The following is a 19,912-nucleotide window of genomic DNA, read 5'->3' on the forward strand; positions in this document are numbered from 1 at the left end:
CAGCAGTAGTTTGGTGTTGTTTCTCTGCAACAGCTTTCAGTCAGTGCCCTTGTTTTCATTTCACCAATTCCCTCTAAATTGAAGCTGTCACAGTCAGTTTGCCTGACATCTGTGGAAATGATTAAGACACTGCCCCGATAAACACGGTGCATTCTTGGCATTCATCCGGCTCGTGTCTTCATGGCCTGGGTCCACTTGTTGTTCTTATACGAGAAGCTCCACTGAGAATTTTGGAAGCGCAGAGGGATACAGTAATTTTGACAGAGGGAGGCAGAGAAGTGAAAAGCGCTACATTTTTCATTTTTGAGCTGGGTGGCAGTGGGTCAACCAATTTTCTGGAGATTTTTTGGGGGGTGGGGTCTCTGTTTGTCTTCAGTAGAACTGTCATTTTGATTGGTGTGCTGTAACATGAAAGTTTTTGACTGGTTGTTGTGACAAGGTTAGTAAACATCACCGGACCGTTTGACATGTGTTTGTGTGTGTGAGCAACAGCGTGAGTTTAAAAAAAGAAAAAGAAAAGAAAAAATCAAGTAGCATACTCCAGAATTATTATCAAACATGAGATAAATCCAAGGCTGGGAGGCAGAAGTACTCTGTGTATTGAGTTTTATGCTACATTGACATTAAATGTCAACATGAATTTATGTAAGAAATCTTAAAATGACAAAAGCAGGATATTACAAGGAAATAAAGTGGGTTAAAAAATACTCTGTTTTTACTCTTTGGTCATTCAGTTCATTTTCAAAATATTTATATTATTGGTGAGTCATTAAAGCAGCGTAATTAGACTGCAGAAATTAGATTTGAAGATTAGAAGATTGTTTCAGTCACAGAGACTGAGTGAGATGAAAGGGATTTTACAAATAAACATTCAGGCGCTGTGTTGGCTGCCTCACTCTAGCTACGCTCCTTTCCTGCATGTGCTTTCTGTAAGCTATATAGCTGTAACCACAAATATGTTTTGGCTAAATGTAAAGGGTTTGTTTGTGCTGGGTATATATAATCATCTAATTTTTGTTGTCTGTTACTGCTTTGAAATCTATTTCAGGTTACGGTCTCTGTGCTGCAAAGGCCCAGTACCCCATTGCGGACTTGGTGAAGATGCTCAAAGAGGCGGGCAAGAGTGTCAGGTAAAGGAATGATAAAGTTGACTTTTTTAAAAGTAGATTTAATTTGTCAAAATAAACTGCTGCCAAACGACAACAAAATATACCATCAATTTTGTTTATGAACAGGATTTTTATGGGTTGTAAATCTTGAGCATCTCTAGGTCATTTTCAACATGGCTGCTACTTTTAGATCTACTTTTCACTTGTGCCTCAGTGAGAGGCACCGAACCTCCTTTAGTGCATCAAAATCAAAATGTCCCATCCTTCTAAGTGATTTCCATTTTTGGAAGTTCCATTGAGGCAAATCAAATGAGCGAAAATTATATTTGTAGCAAAACCCTCCTTTGTTTTGAGTGCACTCTGTGCCACCACATGATGACACACACCACAGTCCAGTTTCTTCAGACACCACCTGGTCTAACTCCTCACCTGATGTGCTGCCTTTGGCATTGGAAACGAAGAACATTTTAACCGAAAGCTGCTGGAGGCTCAGTCCCAGTGATGATCCTCTACGGGAAATTTGGGTCCGTTTCGAGTTAAAGCCGATGTTCGCTGTGCACAAGTTTAAGGTCTGTGGTGATATCACATAACGGGCAGTGCGTGCGTGTGTGGTGGTGAGTGTAAGTGGTCAGATTTGGACTTCAAATGAGCCATCTAAAAATGGTAGCTGCACTGCAAGCTGTTTGGGTATATCGATACATAATGTAAAAGTTATACTACGAAGGACATGACCAACAAGCGGAGACTGACAAGGGCAACAAGACGTAGTGGGCATGTGTGTGTGGTAAAAAAGGAAATGCGAAAGAGAGGATGCGAAGGACAAGGTACAGTGGAAGCATGTGTAATTGTCCTGCCTCTGTCGTTTGATCGTGGCTCTTGCAGCTGCTATTGCTTAGAGCATTTGTACTTGATTAGAGGAAAGTGGGTGGTCAGAGAAAAACAGAAAAAACCTCCTTCACTCTGATCTCTTTCTTTCATTTTTTAAAACTTTGTTCTGTATTATTAAAACTCTTTTTTTGTCACTTATTTTCTTACTCTTTGTACCTGCTTTTGTCACCTCTTCCGCTTGTCTTTTTCATCCAGCCTCCTCCTTTTTACAGGGTACTAGCAATATAACACTTGGCCACAACTTCTGCTCATCCAGACCAAAACTACTGTGTTCCCCACTGTCGTCCTGTGCATGCAGACCGTATCGAAATACACAAAAGGCATAAACTGACTTGCTAATTCACCCCAGAATCAGCGGGCCATCTGCTGTCTGTATCCGCCGAAGCTCATCAAACAAAAATAAAAGATCAAACCTCCAAATAGTGGCCAAAGTGATTGGAAGGTTTCAGAAAAGGAGAACCAGCCACCAGTATTCAGTGGCTGGTGCTAATTTCCTACCATGATTACATTACATGGCTAATTGAGTTTGAGAGCTGTGTATGCCCAGAAACACACTCAACAAATAACACTGGTGGGGGAGTGCAGTAGGTGTGTTTGTGTGGAACCAGACTGTAATCACACTCATCAACTCCATTTGTCCAATTCTCTTTGATTTAAGGAAGTTGATGGCAGTCAAGAAGAACTACGAACTAAGTTTGTAGTAGGTGGGACTGATTTGAAGTATTCATTTTAATGCATTTTTTTTCACCCTCAGGTTTGGTATTCACCCGGTTGCTGGCCGCATGCCTGGTCAGCTAAATGTGCTGTTGGCTGAAGCTGGTGTCCCGTATGACATTGTCCTGGAAATGGAGGAGATCAATGAGGATTTCCCTGGTGAGAACTAGTTATTTCTGTCATTTAAAATCTGTACATTGTCATTAATTCATCCATAAATGCTGCTGCCTTTTTACAGAGTTTACAATCAGACCCATTTATATTTACGAATGTAGGGTTAAAAGGATAGTTTGACTTCTATTGGAAAACCTTCAAAGGCCTTACATAGGTGAGAACAGAATTATTGGCCCTCTCATGAAAACCAAAAGTATTGCCCACGTGCTGTTACAACAGAGCAAGGAATTTTTAACACAGCTTTCTAAGCATCCCAGTTTTATTTTGGATGCTTACATTAGTTTTAGTTTGCACACAGAAACAAAGTTATTTCATAAAAACTACCAAGGCTAAAAGTATTATTAGCTGTTGGTCAGCTGTGTGTCCTTTTTGGCTGGTAACAGCCTGCAATCGCTTGTTTTCATTTTTAACAAGTCTCACAAATGTCTTCTGAGCAATTCCAGCCCATTTTTATTTAGTGACTCTCTCAAACGCCTTTAAACGTGATGATCTTCAGGAATGGGTCTTGACCTCCAGTTTATCCCACAGATTCCTTCCACACTGATGAGATTCACAGTTCCAGGCACATTAAAGCATCCCCAGAGCATAATAGTCCCATGTTTCAGTATTAAATGAACAAACAAAAATGAGTGGGTAAAGTGTTTGGTATTTTACCTAAAAATAAATAAATTGATGTGAAATAATGGAGATGTGTTCGTACATCCTATCAGAAACTGACCTGGTCCTGGTGATTGGCGCCAATGACACAGTTAACTCAGCGGCCCAAGAAGACCCCAACTCCATCATCGCTGGTATGCCCGTGCTGGAAGTCTGGAAGGCGAAGCAGGTGAGAAATCTGGCGCATGCATGAGTGATAATAAGATTTATCCTGAAGCACAAAAACACGAAGAGGAACAAATGGAAGCGTTAACAGTTCGACTGTCTGCACCTGCAGACCTGCTTCATTTAAAGACGCACACAAACCTAAAGAAGACAAAAACACACATGTATAGACATATAAACCCAGGCTCTTACAGACTGTTGCAGTTCCAGGTGCAGTCCCATCCTGATCTCATTACTGAGACTGTGTCCGTGTGGAATATCAACATTTGGAGCATCCCACTGGCACTGATCATAGATCTGTGATTTATACAGTGCTCCCACTAGTTTCCACACAGGAAATAAAACAGGACATTCTACCTAACCGCACATGCAGCGACACACATACAGATTTTAAATCACTATTTTTTAAGTGCTCAATTACACTTTCATCACACACCACTTTTATAATTTAAATAATCTTTGGCTTTGACTCAGAGACTCATTCTTACTAGGAATTGCCTACTAAGAAACTAAGGGTAAAAGTTGGAGTGTTTTTAGCGTTTTTCAACGAACATTTCGTTTAATGGACCATTTTGAAATTTCATTGTCTAGACAACTACTTCAGCTTAGTCCTCCAATTTTTTTCTTTGTCATAAAATTCATAGTGGTCGGAAAATAAGAGAGAACACCATCACCACTTTTAAATATCAGTATCAACAGAAATTTCAGTTTCCTTAGATTATTTTGGATTTGACACCTGAGAAATATGAGAGTGAAGTTGAATGAAAATGTGTTTTGTTTGTTGTTTTGTTTCCATAAGCTTGAATATCTGTCAAACCATTCTCCTAATTTGGACTGTTTTAAACGATATTATGTTCCTTGTATATGAGAGGCTGTAAATAAAATATCATCCCCCTGCCTGCAAAAGTTTGCTTTCTGCAGACGTCCAAATCTGCTGTCAGAGATTGGGGATTCAAATATTTCAGAGATTCAAGCATCCATAATTCTGTGTTAATTGGAGCTACAATCCTTTGAGTCCAGAGCCATAGTGCCGTAGATTTACCCTGAAAAAGATTGCATCACACAGAAAGCAACTTTAATCTCTAATGGTTAGATGAGAAGTTTTTTGATCCTCCTTCCCTAGTTGCCAGATTTGATTCACTGTGACGTTCCAAGAAATTCAAGTTGAACCTTTACCATTTTGATCCATGCACGTGGCATGGTGCAGATTTATGCGCTATAAGTCGTGCGGCAGTGCCTCAACCATTGTTAATGGAGGGATTGAATGGAGAAGATGAGGAAAACACTTTTTGCAGATGGTCCTTATAAATTTTTTCTTCTGTTTTGTCATCTGTTTGTTGTCCAATCAGAAGCTTACCAGCCTGTGTGAATTTGTCTCCTTCCATAGGTGATTGTGATGAAACGCTCCCTGGGTGTGGGTTACGCAGCTGTTGACAACCCCATCTTCTACAAACCCAACACTGCAATGTTGTTAGGCGATGCTAAGAAGACTTGCGATGCCCTACAAGCCAAGGTCCGCGAGTCCCAGTAATGTGCCCCCTGCCTCAACCAGGCACCTCCGCTGAGAGCACACACATGGAGAGAGAAAGGACGACAACAATAAGGCTTAGTTTTTCCAAAAGTATTCCAGCATTCAGTTCATCTTTGTCCAATTTGTAACGCAGCCAAGTGAACAAAGATGATTAATAGGGTAAAAGCTTTTCTGCAAACCCTTTCTGTGATCTATAAATAAAAGCAAATTTGCTTTTGCAATCAGAGCTGAATAATGCAGATATTGTAGATTTATCATTTCCTAATGAGGTAATGCACAACTCTTTTATTTCTAGATCTTAAAGAAAGGGTTTGTCAACTTTCTGCATGTCTTCTGTTTAATAAGGGGAGCAGCTGACAGCGAGTCATCTTCATTACAGAGACGTATATTAATGTAAAACAGCCACAAATGTAGATAAGATGTTAGAGATGATGCATTTCACTGTTAAGGTGTTTTAGAAAATAGCCAATAGCTAAAAGAAATATTAGACTTGGATTGGAATTTAAAAAATATGATGGTGAATCACAAGAGGAGGTATGACAGACTTAAGCGCTAACTTTTTACCACCCTGTAAAGATTCCTCGCCCCTTTTTCCCCCCAATTTGGTTTTGTTTTAGTCATGTGTTCCCTTTGATAGATCTGCTCTTTTTCTCCCCTGTACAAGTAAAAGGGAAAAAGGCAGAATAGTGCAACATTTCAGTTCCAGTTTTATACTGTATTGGGAGATTTTTTTTGTATTTGGTCTAATAATTATTTTAGAAAATGTCTGTATTTAGTGCTGTTTTGCTTTTTCTCTTTTCACTTGAGTGTATCTCGTGACCTTCCATCAAGAAAACAGCTGAGAAAAAATCCATTCAGACTTCTTCCGTCAGATGAGCAATGCAATAAACCAAAAGGATCTGAACGTTATGTGTGCCACCACAGCTGTGCAGAACGCTAGTGAAGCCCGTCTCACTCTTACAAACACTCTGATAGCCGACTGGATTTTTATGATGTGTTTGAGCCAGATGTGTTTCTTCTTTCTGTGTGGTTCAGATATTACAGTACACTAAATGCTATCCTGCTGGCCTTAATGGTAAAGAAGGTTTAGTTTTTCTCCTTTTAAGTGAATGTGGCTCATCCACTCCAATGCGTGCCCTCATTATTGCTCTGCGGTGAAATGAAGGTTTGTAAAGTAGGGCCATATGTCAGTCGGCCTTGTTGCGTCGAGTCTAAGCAACTAAGCAGTTATTTAATTAAAATTGTTGCCACGATCCAGCAGATATGAGGTGTCCGTTATCATGAAGTACTTCTAAAATCTTTATTTCTTCCTTTCTTTTATTAAAGTCCAAAACACAAAAAAAGTGCCAAATGGCCCCTCGAATTCGGAAAGATTTGCGTTATGAAAAAACACTTGAGTAGATCACAGACCGAAAAAAGATGGCAGCTTCCACTTTCTACCTATTGTGTCACAACTGAGTCACGTTTGAATGTGCTCCATTTATTTTCTGCTGCGGTTGCACTGCTGCAGCAGATCAATTGGCAAGAATGTATATTGTGGCGTAATTTGAACTAATATGTGAGCAGTCTTCATCACTTTGTAATCTACAAGTACTGTATGCATTAGTTGTTATAGTATCATCCTGGGACCTGATATGTTGACAACTGTCCTACCTCTCCATGAAATGGCCAATACCTTTCCACGGGACCTTCACCTGACCAGTCACCTATTACATAATCAAGCACAGGATCAGGACAGACAAATTCCAACCAAACACAGGACCAATAGCCTTCTGTTTTGTGTTTATGTTGCATTTTTTTTAACCACCTGACCTCAGTTTGCTGCCAGCATGTTTGCTTCATTGTGCAAGTGTAGAGCTGCACATGTCACTAGTGCTCATGAGGGCCTATCGTTCTCACGTCTTAGCTTCCACAAGGAAATGCATTCTTTGTCTGATATCGAGCAAATTAAAAGTGATGGAAAATCTTGATAATTCTGCTAGTATCCCTCCCCCCTTATGCCTGTTGTGTTTCTTCTTCTTTTTAAGGAAAGTATTTTTGTAAAGAGGCAGGGCAACAATGAGCTTTTAAAGTTGTACAACGTTTCAGTGCACCATGTTATGGAGACGAACTGATGAAATGTACTGTGAACTTGTTTTTTCCCCTCTTTTGTTTGTCATGGAACATTTTCATCCCTAATAAATCTGTATTTACACAAGTTTCCTGAAAGCGTAATTTCTTCCCTGACGTACACTTAAAGGTGAAAGGTGCAGTTGAATTCCCTTAAAGTAAACATGCTGATCTGCAAGGATTTCCCTGAGGTCCGCCACAGCTGTGAGGCTAATGGTACCAGCCCAATCTTCTATGGCAGAGTTGAAAACTAAAATACTTGCAGCAATTAACTAAATGAAGGATCACAAGCTGGAGGAAGGAGTTTTATCCACACACAGCCATTGTTTTAGATTTAGTTTTAGATTCTGTTACTCCAGCTCACCATGCTGTTATCACTTTTACACTTACAGCACATGTTCATGAGATTACATCGCCTTTGATATTCCATTTGTGAACAAAACAAGGAAACGCTGCATTTTGAAGCTCAGAGTGTAATTAGAGTAAACAAATATGTCATCTTGGAAAAGTTCAAACTTCTGTTGGGTGACATATTAATCAATGCATGCTCTTGTTTTTTGTTTTTTAATCTGTTTTCTCTTGACTAGATAAAAGTCCTGTGCAGAACTAAGTACATGTGATGATTCGGTAGCTGTTAGAACCACCTTTAGAATAAAAATTGAAGTAATCAACAATGTGAGAGATTTTTATCACTCTTGCATTAACATTAAATAATGTGCAACTCTCTTAAGGCCCCATCAGAGCATTTCAACCTTCACTGGGTTTTTGTAACACCTTGTTTTTTTGTTTTTCAGCCTTTCTGTTGTAGATTTGCTGCTGTGCTTGGAATCTGTAGTGTGACCCTGTGTGACCAAGATTTGGTTGTTGGACAGATGGCCTCACATCTGACTCTAGAATCCTGTGGCAGGACTGCGTGAACAAATTGCAAATTGCCCAATTGATAGCAAAGTGTCAGGGTCCCCAAATCGTCACCCCTGTGCTTCACAGATTGTATGAGATGTTTGTGCTGATATGCTTCGTTTTTCACCAAATGTATTCAGTTCGGTCTCATCCGTCCAAATTTGTTTGGACATTTACTTAGAAGTCTTATCCTGTTCGGATGTCTTCTCCTGGGAAGATCAGCAGCTGTCTTGAATGTTTGTGGATAATATTTCTCATCGTAGACTGATGGCTGTCAAATTGTTTGGGATTGGCCTTATAAACCTTCCCAGATTGATGGGCAGCAGCATTTTCTTCTCTAAGATCACTGAAGATATCTTTCCAACTTAGCATTGTGTTAACACACATCTGAATGCTGCACATTAGCAAACAGCTCAAAGCAGTGAAAGGGTTTCCTTTGTATTTATTCATTTATTTATAAAGTATTGCTGAAAAACATGACTAACATTTTTGTGTTATAGATAATAAAAACAGCATGAAAAATTTAGCAGCATTTTTGCTTTGATTTTTAAAGCATGAAAGGAAACTATAAAGACAAATACATGCTTAAGGCAGCGCACTGATCGCTTCAGATGATAAGATGGTAGAGTTCACGATAAGATATGATACATTTCGTGATGATACTAAAAGGAAGACAGCCATAAAAATAAGACACTGAAATACAGCTGGGAAGTGACGTAACTCCGGCCACAAACATGATTCAAATTGTTGTTTTCCTTTAAAAATTAAGGTATAAACAAAGAATAGTCCTGGTTCTCTGAATGGCAGCGGGTAGAAGATGAGCACAATGGGTAGGAAAGCCACTTTAACTCTAACTTCAAGGTGTCCCTCTTTTGCAGAATGGGATTGCATGAGTCTGTGATGAGGGTTTTTACAATGACTGAAATGTAAATATCAGGCTGTGTGATATTTTCACCTACAAGCGGCACTTGATTGCTATTCATCAGCAAAGAGTAAACTAGAGGCACTTAGAAGGGGAGTGGTACCCACATAGATTGAGTTGATTAAACTGTAGATAGATGGACATGGGGATTGCATGTGTGCATGATGAGGGTGGTTTCATCCTGTAACAAGTGCCACTCAGACAGGCTGTTATCTGGTTGCATGCTTGAGGAGATCTAAGGAGAGCTGTCACTCCCAGAGCACAGGCTAACTGCTGTGATAATTATAAAAGAACAGGTTTGGAAATCACTGTCAGGGAATTCCTGCATGTTTATGTTTGTTTGTTTGTTTTCTTCTTGAATGCAAATAGAAAGTATTTTTCATATGTCTGCAACACGCATCAGAAGGACTTCAGGTCATTGTAAAGGTGTGCGTGTGTGAGAGTGTGTGAGAGAGGGAAGATCACTGCAGAGGTGACAGTCTCATCAGCTGAAGTAGGGACACGCTGCCAGTATTTACTCAGAGCGCAGCGTGTTCCAGACACAATAAACCTCCATCCTTCCTCCCAGCAGGGATAGTCTGCCCTCCTTGGAAAAAAACACTCACACACACAGACAATTTGCTTAATTTGTTTTTCTTGGCCTTGCATGCGATTTGATGTGGAAGGTATTTAATTATTTATGACAGGAGTGTGTTTTGATGAGAGAATACTTTTTAATCTTTTATCTGAGAGAAATCGCAGATAAGTAGAAGTATCACAATGTGAATCTCAAAAACATTTAAAATATGGCATGCAGCTGAGATGAAAATAAAATTAGATAAAAGCAGTCATCATAAAGCTTGTCCCTCAACACTCATTGTTTTATCTTGTTTTTTTTAGTCCAACGCTCATTCATTACATATGTATTCATACGAGCGCATGTTTCCACCTTATCTAACACTCTGATGGATATATCAGGGGCAACTCAGGGTTGCCCAAGGATACTTCAACATGCAGACTGGAGATTACTTCCTGAGCCACAGCCCCCTCTGCCCCCAATTTTATGAATAAAATTATAGCTTTGTACTTTTGTTTGTATTTCAGTTTAATGTTTATTAGTTTCAGTTTAAGCCTTTTTCATTGCTATAATATGAAGAATATTTATCAGAGGCATGATTTCAGATGGATACCACAATCACATAGCACTTTTGAAAGCGGCTGACTCACAGTCAAACATCCTGAGTCTCAAGAAAACAAGATGCTCCATGAGCCAAATGTAGTGTAAGTACTGAATTGTCTGTATATAATTATGAATGCATATAGATTAGACTGATTGTGTATACATGCTTGTAAATAAGTATATCCATGCGTGTGTAGAAGTGCTTATTCGTGAGCAGCAATGTTCAAATACTGTTTTATTTCTGTTTTTCTTTTTAGTTTTTACTTTATTTCTTAACTGTGTGAGTTATTATGAAAAAAGTCTCTTGAGGCAGGTTGTTTGACCCAAGTGACAAAAACTACGACTAACAACATCTCCCGTGTTTATCTTTATTTGAACTAGCTGGAAAATATGGTTTCAGTTAGTTCTCATTTTTATAAAGTCTAGTTTTTATTTCAAAAACTTCTTTAAATCATGGGGTATATCGATAGTCACATAACTTACAATCTTCTGGCATCACATTCAAAGTGAATTGATTATATCACGTGGTGAATCTGGCTGATCTTACTGCACAATGGAAACGAAAGGCAGACTGCCTCATGCCCGACAAAAGTTCTCGCAGTGAAAAGGAAGCTTATGCTGCACACAGATCTGAGTTGGCGTGTGTGTCTGTGTGTTTACTTTCCTCTGTGCAATAGACAGATATTCTCTTGAGTAAATGAGGCAATCTTGTTGAAAGGCATGTAAATGTAACTGTGTGACTGAAGGGTTATGTGGATGGGTCCTCCAGCATAAAGTTGGGCTGTGTCATGAAACCTTTCCAGAAAGTGTGTTTGACATGTCTCGCAATGTGGTAATCTACTGATGTGCAAATAAGGACAAATGTGTCACTTGTCCACACCCTAAGCTCACCACAGACAGAATTATTAAACATTTTTAACTGGAATCCCAAATCAGAGCAATATGTTCTAACTGGCTCGTTACAGTTTTTGCCCGTTGCTTGAACACATTTGGCAAAACGTCGCTCATTGTGCCAAAACTCTAAACACAAGTAAACACGACACAACACTGGGAAATATACCATACACATCTGTGCCAAAATGAAACTCCACTCCCAAAACCTAAACTCTGCTGTCAAAACCTAACATTCCTCTGTCAAAATGTAACTCTGTTGACAAAATGACACATACTTGCATCATATGCAAACACTTACAGATCAGGGGGAACACACTAGTCTTCTTTACATAAAACACTGCAGTCCTTGATTTCCATTGTGTATTCAGAAGGCACATTTACAGGAGACACATTTCCAAACAACCAAAAACGCAAATAGACCTACTCAATAGTGTACATCGCAGTACCATGAATTCAGATAAAGCAAAAAAAAAAAAAACCACAACACAATAATACTGCAATAGAAAAAACACTATACTGTAAACACAAAAAACCATGACAATTGTGCATAAGTGGGCTCATGGATCCCGCCGTCTGTTGGGGTCTGGCCACAGGACCTCATCAACATCGCAAGCAGTGTCCTCTCCCGCTGGGCACCGGGGAAAATATCCTCTTGCATGTCGAAACCATCCATGGATTGCTGTCACCTGAATGTCGCCGCAGGCCTGTTCCATTGCCTGCAGAAGAGGCATGCGGGCATGTGGTTGGCGGTCATATACTCGTCATCTCCAAGCCTAAAAAAACCCTCAATAGGGTTTAAAAATGGTGAGTAAGGGGGCAAGTATACCACTTCAAATTGATTGTGGTTGGAGAACCAGGCCTGGACCAGAGCAGCCCGATGGAAACTGACATGATCCCATATCACCACAAACCTGGGCTGATCTGCTCTGTTCTGTACAACTATATCATGGAGAGCATCTAGAAATGTGAGTATGTGTTGGCTATTGTATGGACCTAGTATTGCATGATGGTGCAGAAGCCCTCGAAGGCATATGGCGGCACATAATGTGATGTTTCCCCCGCGCTGCCCTGGGACGTGCACAATTGCCCTTTGGCCAATTACATTACGACCCCGTCGTCTTGTTTTGCTCAGGTCGAATCCAGCTTCATCAATGAAAATGAATTCATGAGGCTGTGCAGCTCCATGGCCGAGATTCTCTGAAAAAAAGGGGAACATGTCACTGTACTACAGTGCTACACATACGGCACCCTCACCCCATCACACAGGTACCTGTGTAGCTCTCAGAATAGATCCATGTGGTACTGATATGGTACATATTCAGCTGCTACTGGACTTCACCAATACTCTATTGTAAATGTAAGGGACAGTTACACGTACCCGTACATATTCAGCTCGAAGTCCTTTGACCCTGTCACTGTTCCTCTCGAATGGGACTCTGTAGAGCTGCTTCATGGTGATGCTGAGTTTACCCAAGATGCGTCTGATGGTGGTGATGCTCACATGGTTTATGTTGCTGAACACTCGCCTGTCTGCAAGTATTTTCCGTCGTAGCTGGTGGAGACGGATGGCATTGTCTGCCCTCACTATGTCCACAACGGCAAGTTCCTGCTGTTGTGTGAACAGGCGTTGCCGTCTGTTATATCTTCACTCCGGGTTACTAGTATAACAATGATACTCGGACCACGACGTAACTTGCGGTATTTATTATAACGGAGCAACTTAACATGGAGCTAGCCCGAGCAACAGCCGAAAAGCATCATTTCCCCTAATGCATCGGGGCAAGCCCACTACGGATCCTGTTATAACCCAAAATACACAACATCTCCTCCCCTCTTACAAAGGATGTACTATGAAATAAACAGGTGATCTACTCACAAACTTCAGTCTTCACTGGCACATGACAGTAATAGCCTCACAAACATTTCACCTCTTAACTGTAAGGTTACAACACCAACTCTTTTAATTGCTATCTTGGGGAGTGAGGGTGGACTACCTCAACCTCCCCCATGACCCATGGGGATTATTCTGCCCCGTTCATTTGGGTCAGGTGCCATCTAATAACTCAGACGAACAGGAGGCCGCCGCTCTCTATTGGGGTATCGGCGGTCTGTGGTAACGTCAGTCTGTGTGCTCTCTTGTGGAGCCTTTGTTCCTGACACCGAAGATGTCTCAGTCTCTCTTACAGTCTCCTTTACAGGTGGAACCACTGTTCCTGATGTGGTGGAGTTCTCTACTTGTGTGTGTGAAGGGGCTGACGAGTCGATGAGTGCATTTTCAAGATCTCCGCAAGACCCTTCTGCAGACACTGGTGCGGACCGGAGTAGCTGATCCACGTGTCTTCTCCAGACTCCATCGGCCACCTGAACTGTATATGAAACTGGACCAGTTTGAGCAATGACAGTTGCAGGAACCCACTTGTGTACTCCTCGGTAGTTCCTGGCCTGCACTGACTCGCCGGTGCTGAAGACTCTGCCCTTGACCTTTTGACCCCTGTACATGATTTGTTTCTCTTGTTGTTTTTGTACAGTGTCCTTCACAGTTGAGGGTTTCAAAAGATCAAAGGTAGTGCGCAGATCTCTTTTGAACATTGCGTTGGCAGGAGATGTCCTTGTGGTCGCATGTGGACTATTCCGGTAGTTAAGCAGAAACTTGTGCAGTCTCTGATGCAGTGTTCCTTGGCCTTGTGATGTTTTCAGTGCATGTTTCATTGTCTGAACAAACCTTTCTGCAAGACCATTCGTTGCAGGATGGTATGGAGCTGACGTAATGTGCTGCACTCCATTAGCCTGTAGGAAAGCCTCCATTTCCTGTGAAACCAGTTGAGGTCCATTGTCAGAGACTATCTGAGTAGGAGATCCAAACCTACTGCACATTTCTCCTAGAGCTTCTATGGTCTTTTCAGTGGTGGCTGATTTCATGATGGTCACTTCAGGCCATTTACTGTGTGCATCAACAGCTACAAGAAACATTTTGTCCTCGTATGGACCTGCAAAGTCAATGTGTACCCGATGCCATGGCTCCTGTGGGAACTCCCAGGGATGAAGAGGAGCAAGTGGTGGGTTGTTCCGGACCATCTGACACGAAGAGCAGTTCTTAGCAATCTCCTCGATCTGTTTGTCCATATTTGGCCACCAAAAATAGCTTCTCGCTATTTCCTTCATTCTCACTATTCCACTATGTCCTGCATGCAGTTGCTTCAACAGTTTTGGTCGCAGTGACATGGGAATGATGACTCTCCTCCCCCACAGCAAACATCCCGCCTGAACAGAAAGCTCCGCCCGCTTTCCCAGGAAAGCCTTCAGGTCTACACCCTTACTTGCAGGCAGACCCTTAATGATCCAGTCCAGCACTGCTGCCAACACAGGGTCATTTCTGGACGCCTTTTTCACCTGCACAGCCGAAACAGGTGCTGTCTCTACCTCCCTGAAGTAGAGGATCTCAACTGTGTCAGAGACGGGTTTTTTAACAGGAAGGGGTAACCTGGACAACCCATCTGCATTGCAATGAGACTCCGATTTGCGATACTTGATGTCATAAGAATGTCCTGACAATATCAACGCCCACCTCTGGAGACGTGAAGCAGCAAGAGATGGAATCCCTGTATAGGGTCCCAGGATGGTTGTGAGAGGCCTATGGTCAGTAAACAGTGTAAACTTCCTACCGTACAGGTACTGGTGGAATTTCCGAACACCGAATACAATGCTCAGCGCCTCTCGTTCCAGCTGAGCATAGTTGGACTCTGCTGTGTTTAATGTCCTTGATGCGAATGCAATTGGCCTTTCTTCGCCATTTGGGAGAATGTGGGAAATCACTGCCCCCACCCCATAGGGAGAAGCATCACAAGCAAGCTGAATTGGGAACTTGGGATTGAAGTGGGTTAGCACCTCAGATGCAGTCAGTGAATCCTTTGCCTTTTGAAAGGCGTCTTGGCCGCTTGCTGTCCACTCCCATGCTTCTTCCTTGCGTAGCAGGTTGTGCAGTGGTTTCAGGAGTGATGCCAAGTTGGGTATGAACCGTCCGTAGTAGTTCAACAGCCCTAAGAAAGACTTTAACTGACTGACATTTCGTGGTGGGGGTGCATCCACGATTGCTGTGATCTTCGAAGGTGCAGTGTGAAGTCCATTTGCATCAATCACGTGCCCTAGATATTCCACAGATGACTGGAAAAAGTCACATTTCTCCTTACGGACTCTCAATCCGTATTCCTTCAGCCTCTGAAGGGTCGCATCCAAGTTGCGCAGATGCTCTTCATCATCTGCTCCTGTACACAGGATATCATCCAGATAGCATTGCACACCAGGTAATCCGCTCAGGATTTGATCAATCGCTCGTTGAAACAATGCTGGAGCTGATGTGATGCCAAAAGGCAACCTGCAAAATCTGAAAAGTCCCTTATGTGTGTTAATAGTCAACATGTCACGTGACTGCTCTTCAACGTGCATTTGCAGGTAAGCTTGGTTGAGATCTATTTTGCTGAACTTTTGTCCTCCACTCAGACCAGCAAATAAGTCATCAATCAGTGGAAGGGGATACTGCTCTGCTGTTAATACAGGATTCACGGATACCTTGAAGTCTCCGCAGATCCGGATTCCGCCGTCCTTTTTGGGAACTGGAACGATGGGCGTGGCCCACTCGCTGGTCGTAACCGGCTCCAGAACACCATTCTTGACCAATGCGTCTAAATTAGACTCCACCTTGGGCCGAATGGCGTACGGCACAGGTCTAGCCTTCATAAAGACTGGCTTGGAGTCAGGCTTGAGATGCAGCTTCACTGTAATTTTTTTCATGCTGCCCAGCTCCTCACGAAAAACCTCCTGGTGTTTTCCCAGTATGGCCTGTAGCTGAGAGGAACCATGCGACAGCTTTCTCACCTCTTGCCAGTTGAGTCTGATTGTTTTGAGCCACACACGTCCCATTATAGCAGGGCAGTTCTTCTGCGTAACATACACAGGCAGCTTAGCAGTTTGGCCATTGTATTGAACAGTCACCTCTGCCATTCCTTTCATAGGCACTCGATGTCCAGTATATCCTTTAAATACTGTGTCGGAGGGTTTGAGTGGAAGGTGCTTCAGACATGTCCTATAGACATTATATGACACTAGTGATGCTTTTGACCCAGTGTCAATCTGCATTTTTACAACATGTCCCTCCAGTTTGGGCGTGACCCAAAAGCCGTCTGAGGTTTCGTCCACCTTCAGTATTCGCACAGTATTTATTGCAGACAACACTTCTTCATCTGAGGAGTCATTTGCTCTATCCTCATGAAGCTTAACTGTGTGAACATGTCTTTCTTTTTTGAATCTTGCAGTGCCTCTTTTATTCCCAGGCTTTGAGCCCTTATCCTTGCACCTTTTGTTCCTGCATGCCCGTGCTACATGACCTTTTTTTCCACAGTTGTTGCAATCCATTTCTTTGCACCAGCAATCACTAGCAAGGTGTCCTAACTTGCCACAGCGGAAGCATGGTCCCTGTGCATTTGCTTTACCATTGTCTAGTTTGTGTACTCTGTCTGTAGCATGTAGCGCATGGGCTTCTTTTGATGCCATTTCCATGGTCACACTGATATTAATTGCCTTCTCAAGAGTCAAATCACTTTCTGTGAGCAATTTCTTCTGTGCAGCTTCATTTCTTAAACCACACACGAGTCTGTCTCTTAATGTGTCATTTAAAACATCTTTAAACTCACAGTGTTCAGCTAATTTGCGTAACGATGCAACGAACATTGTGACAGACTCACCCTCTTCTTGGTTTCGCTTGTGAAACTTGAACCGTTCAGCGATCACGAGGGGCTTGGGCGAGAAGTGTTTGGTCAGTGTGTCCACGATCTCTGTGAAACTTTTACTGCCTGGCTTTGCTGGCTGTAGCAGGCTCCTTAGCAGGGTAAAAGTCTTTGGGCCTATCACACTCAAAAAAATGGGCACCAGTTTAGCATCCTGTATGTCGTTAGCCGCAACGAAATATCCAAAACGCTCCGTATATGAGCTCCATTGCTCCGTGCTTTCGTCGAAGGGACCGATAGGGCCAGTAACTCCAGCCATTACTCGGCTCCTGGTTGAATGGCACTCTTCCCCTCACAACTGTTCCTTTTCGTAACGTCTCTTTTATCCGTTTATGTTTTGGTTAACGTCACTTACGGAGTCTGCCCTCGTCGTCCTGTCCGCTGTACATTCCTCCCCGTTTCGCTGAGGAGAAAAAAAAAAACGGCATCCACCTTCGCACACCGGTAGCGTCGTCCTACCTCCGGCGCCGTCTAACACCAGGTTAGCGCGAGGCATCAGCAGGAAAAAAAAATGTAAAACTCCAAAGCGGACTGCAGCGTCGGTCCAGACGTCCTCGTCGCCACTTTTGTTATATCTTCACTCCGGGTTACTAGTATAACAATGATACTCGGACCACGACGTAACTTGCGGTATTTATTATAACGGAGCAACTTAACATGGAGCTAGCCCGAGCAACAGCCGAAAAGCATCATTTCCCCTAATGCATCGGGGCAAGCCCACTACGGATCCTGTTATAACCCAAAATACACAACACCGTCCTCCCCCAGAAGGTCTTCGGGTCATTCTGGAGGAATACAACCACATATTGTCATCGGTTTGCTTATTTTTCTTACAGTAATTTACTGTATGTACTGTGTCATCCACTGTACAACACTGTACTTCAATATAAGGAATCAGCCACTTTGGCTGCAAAAGGAGCATTAGCACCCCGTACACTTGATATGGTAATGTGATATACTGTAGAACAGTGCTATGAAACCATCTGAGTAGAGTAGAAGGTAGAGAGGTGAAGACAGACCTGTTTTCTAGTCGGAATGTTCGTATTACAGATGCCACTGTGAAGCGGCTTAGATGTGGGTGGACTCTCTGCCCAGCTTCCCTCATAGTCAGGCCATGGTTGATGACATGGTCCACCAAAGTTGCTCTTATTTCATCAGAAATATGGGTCCGTTCATGGCCTCTTCGGCCTTCTCCTCCTCTTCCTCCTCCTCCTCTACCTCTTCCTCTTCCTCTTGCTCTCCCTCCATCCATGCTTGCAAAGTTCTTGAAATGGCTACGCTGAGGGCTTTTTGTAGTTGGCTAATTGGTGTTCGGTTTTGCAAGTACGTGCCTTCAGGTGTGTATTTGAGTGGTTGCAATTATCCGATGTGTTTTGTATTTTGGATACATGTGTTTTCCGAATGGCACCCTGAGATTTCATTTTGTGAGCGAAGTGTCTTATGTATGAAATAGAGTGTAGCATGCAGGACCATGTGTGTTGCATAAAGGGGTAGGTGTGTTGCATAAAGGAGTAGGAGTGTTGCATAATTGGTACTGGGGTGCAAAGCAGCGCTTTTGTTTAAGGTATGGGTACATGTGTTTGAGGTATGGTAACAAAAGCTTCACGTTGTGTTACTTTAGTCTGAGCATGGGTTTATAGTGTTCAAGCAACGGGCAAAAACTGTAATATTACAGCTTTGCTACAGGAGAAAAAAATGAGCTCACATACAACTACCTTTGAAAGCTTTGACACAAAGCTAATTGTGTTAAAGCTTTTATTAACACTTCAAGTGGTAGTTTCTACCAGTGTTATCCTATAGATGAATAAACTCCAACAGCACCGCAATAAATGTACCGAAAAAGAAACTCCAAAAATAGAGCAAACTAATTAAAAATGTCAATGGGAAAAATCCAACATTAAATTAAAGCTACTCATACATGTCCATGCTCAAGTCCTTTTAGATTATGTAATTTCAAATGTTTGTGTCTGTAAATGTGATGTTCTTTTTCATTAAATTAAAACAATAGGATGCTGTCATGTTTTAGGTGCATAAAGGCTAAAATCAGGTTATTTTAGCACGTTGCTAGGTGGTTGCTAGGCATGCTGACCCCATAATGTCTGATTTAGATAAGAACCTTCAGGGGCCTAAGATGTACCTGTGTGACACATTTGGTTGGCCACGTCTTGATGGTCTAAGAAGAGTTTGCAGCCAAAGAAAGCGTGTGTGTGTGTGTGTGTGTGTGTGTGTGTGTGTGTGTGTGTGTGTGTGTGTGTGTGTGTGTGTGTGTGTGTGTGTGTGTGTGTGTGTGTTAGAGCAAAAACAAGGCATTGTGAAGTGAATGGTTGCTTGTAAATTCAAACAGACAAAACAAAACAAAAACAGTAGATATAGTAGATGAAAGACAAAGTTATCTACCATCTTAGCACGCCTTACACTTTAAGTGGCCCTCTCTCGCTAAGGTGTCCTTGTAGAATTAAAAAAAGGTTTCATAAAATATATTCTTCAGAAGCTTTTATTTTTATTTTCAAATGAGATAAGCCACTATCTGTCCAGTACAGGCTGTAAGCTAAATCAAAAAGGAGGTGCACAATGCTACACTATGCAGCACCAGTCTTCTTATATTTACAGATAGAAATGATAACGTGTCATCAGTTGCTGGTAAGATGTACCAGAGGAAGCTCTTTCATCCTTGATCTTGGGCATGTTCCCTCTTCTAATGTCTAATCTGATCGTCCTAACAGCTTGTTTGGAGAAACTGCGCTATTGAGCTGTGTTTTAAAAGCCCCCAAACCCAGGCCTCTTGGATACATCGCCTCATGAACTTACACAAACATACGCCGTGTCTGCCCCAGAATGTCCTAAAGTCGCTTTGACTGTGGCAGCCAGAGATGGATCTACACGCACAAATCTGGCTAGCGACCAAAACAA

General features: G+C 42.1%; 1 protein-coding gene across 1 annotated transcript in view; it reads left to right on the top strand.

The window, feature by feature from the left end:
- Positions 1 to 7,407, top strand: part of nnt (nicotinamide nucleotide transhydrogenase) — a 36,537-nt gene extending 29,130 nt beyond the window's left edge. Inside the window, exons 19-22 of the mRNA XM_085359742.1 lie at positions 1,049 to 1,130; positions 2,752 to 2,870; positions 3,596 to 3,711; positions 5,095 to 7,407. Coding sequence (XP_085215868.1) covers positions 1,049 to 1,130; positions 2,752 to 2,870; positions 3,596 to 3,711; positions 5,095 to 5,238 — 461 coding nt within the window. The 3' untranslated portion in view covers positions 5,239 to 7,407. The remainder of the gene's footprint in view (positions 1 to 1,048; positions 1,131 to 2,751; positions 2,871 to 3,595; positions 3,712 to 5,094) is intronic.
- Positions 7,408 to 19,912: the final 12,505 nt, after the last annotated feature.

This window comes from Diplotaxodon limnothrissa, linkage group LG7, assembly GCF_057381915.1.
Source record: "Diplotaxodon limnothrissa isolate DT_005_m linkage group LG7, D_limnothrissa_male_GT1.1, whole genome shotgun sequence".
In the NCBI taxonomy this organism is placed as follows: domain Eukaryota; kingdom Metazoa; phylum Chordata; class Actinopteri; order Cichliformes; family Cichlidae; genus Diplotaxodon; species Diplotaxodon limnothrissa.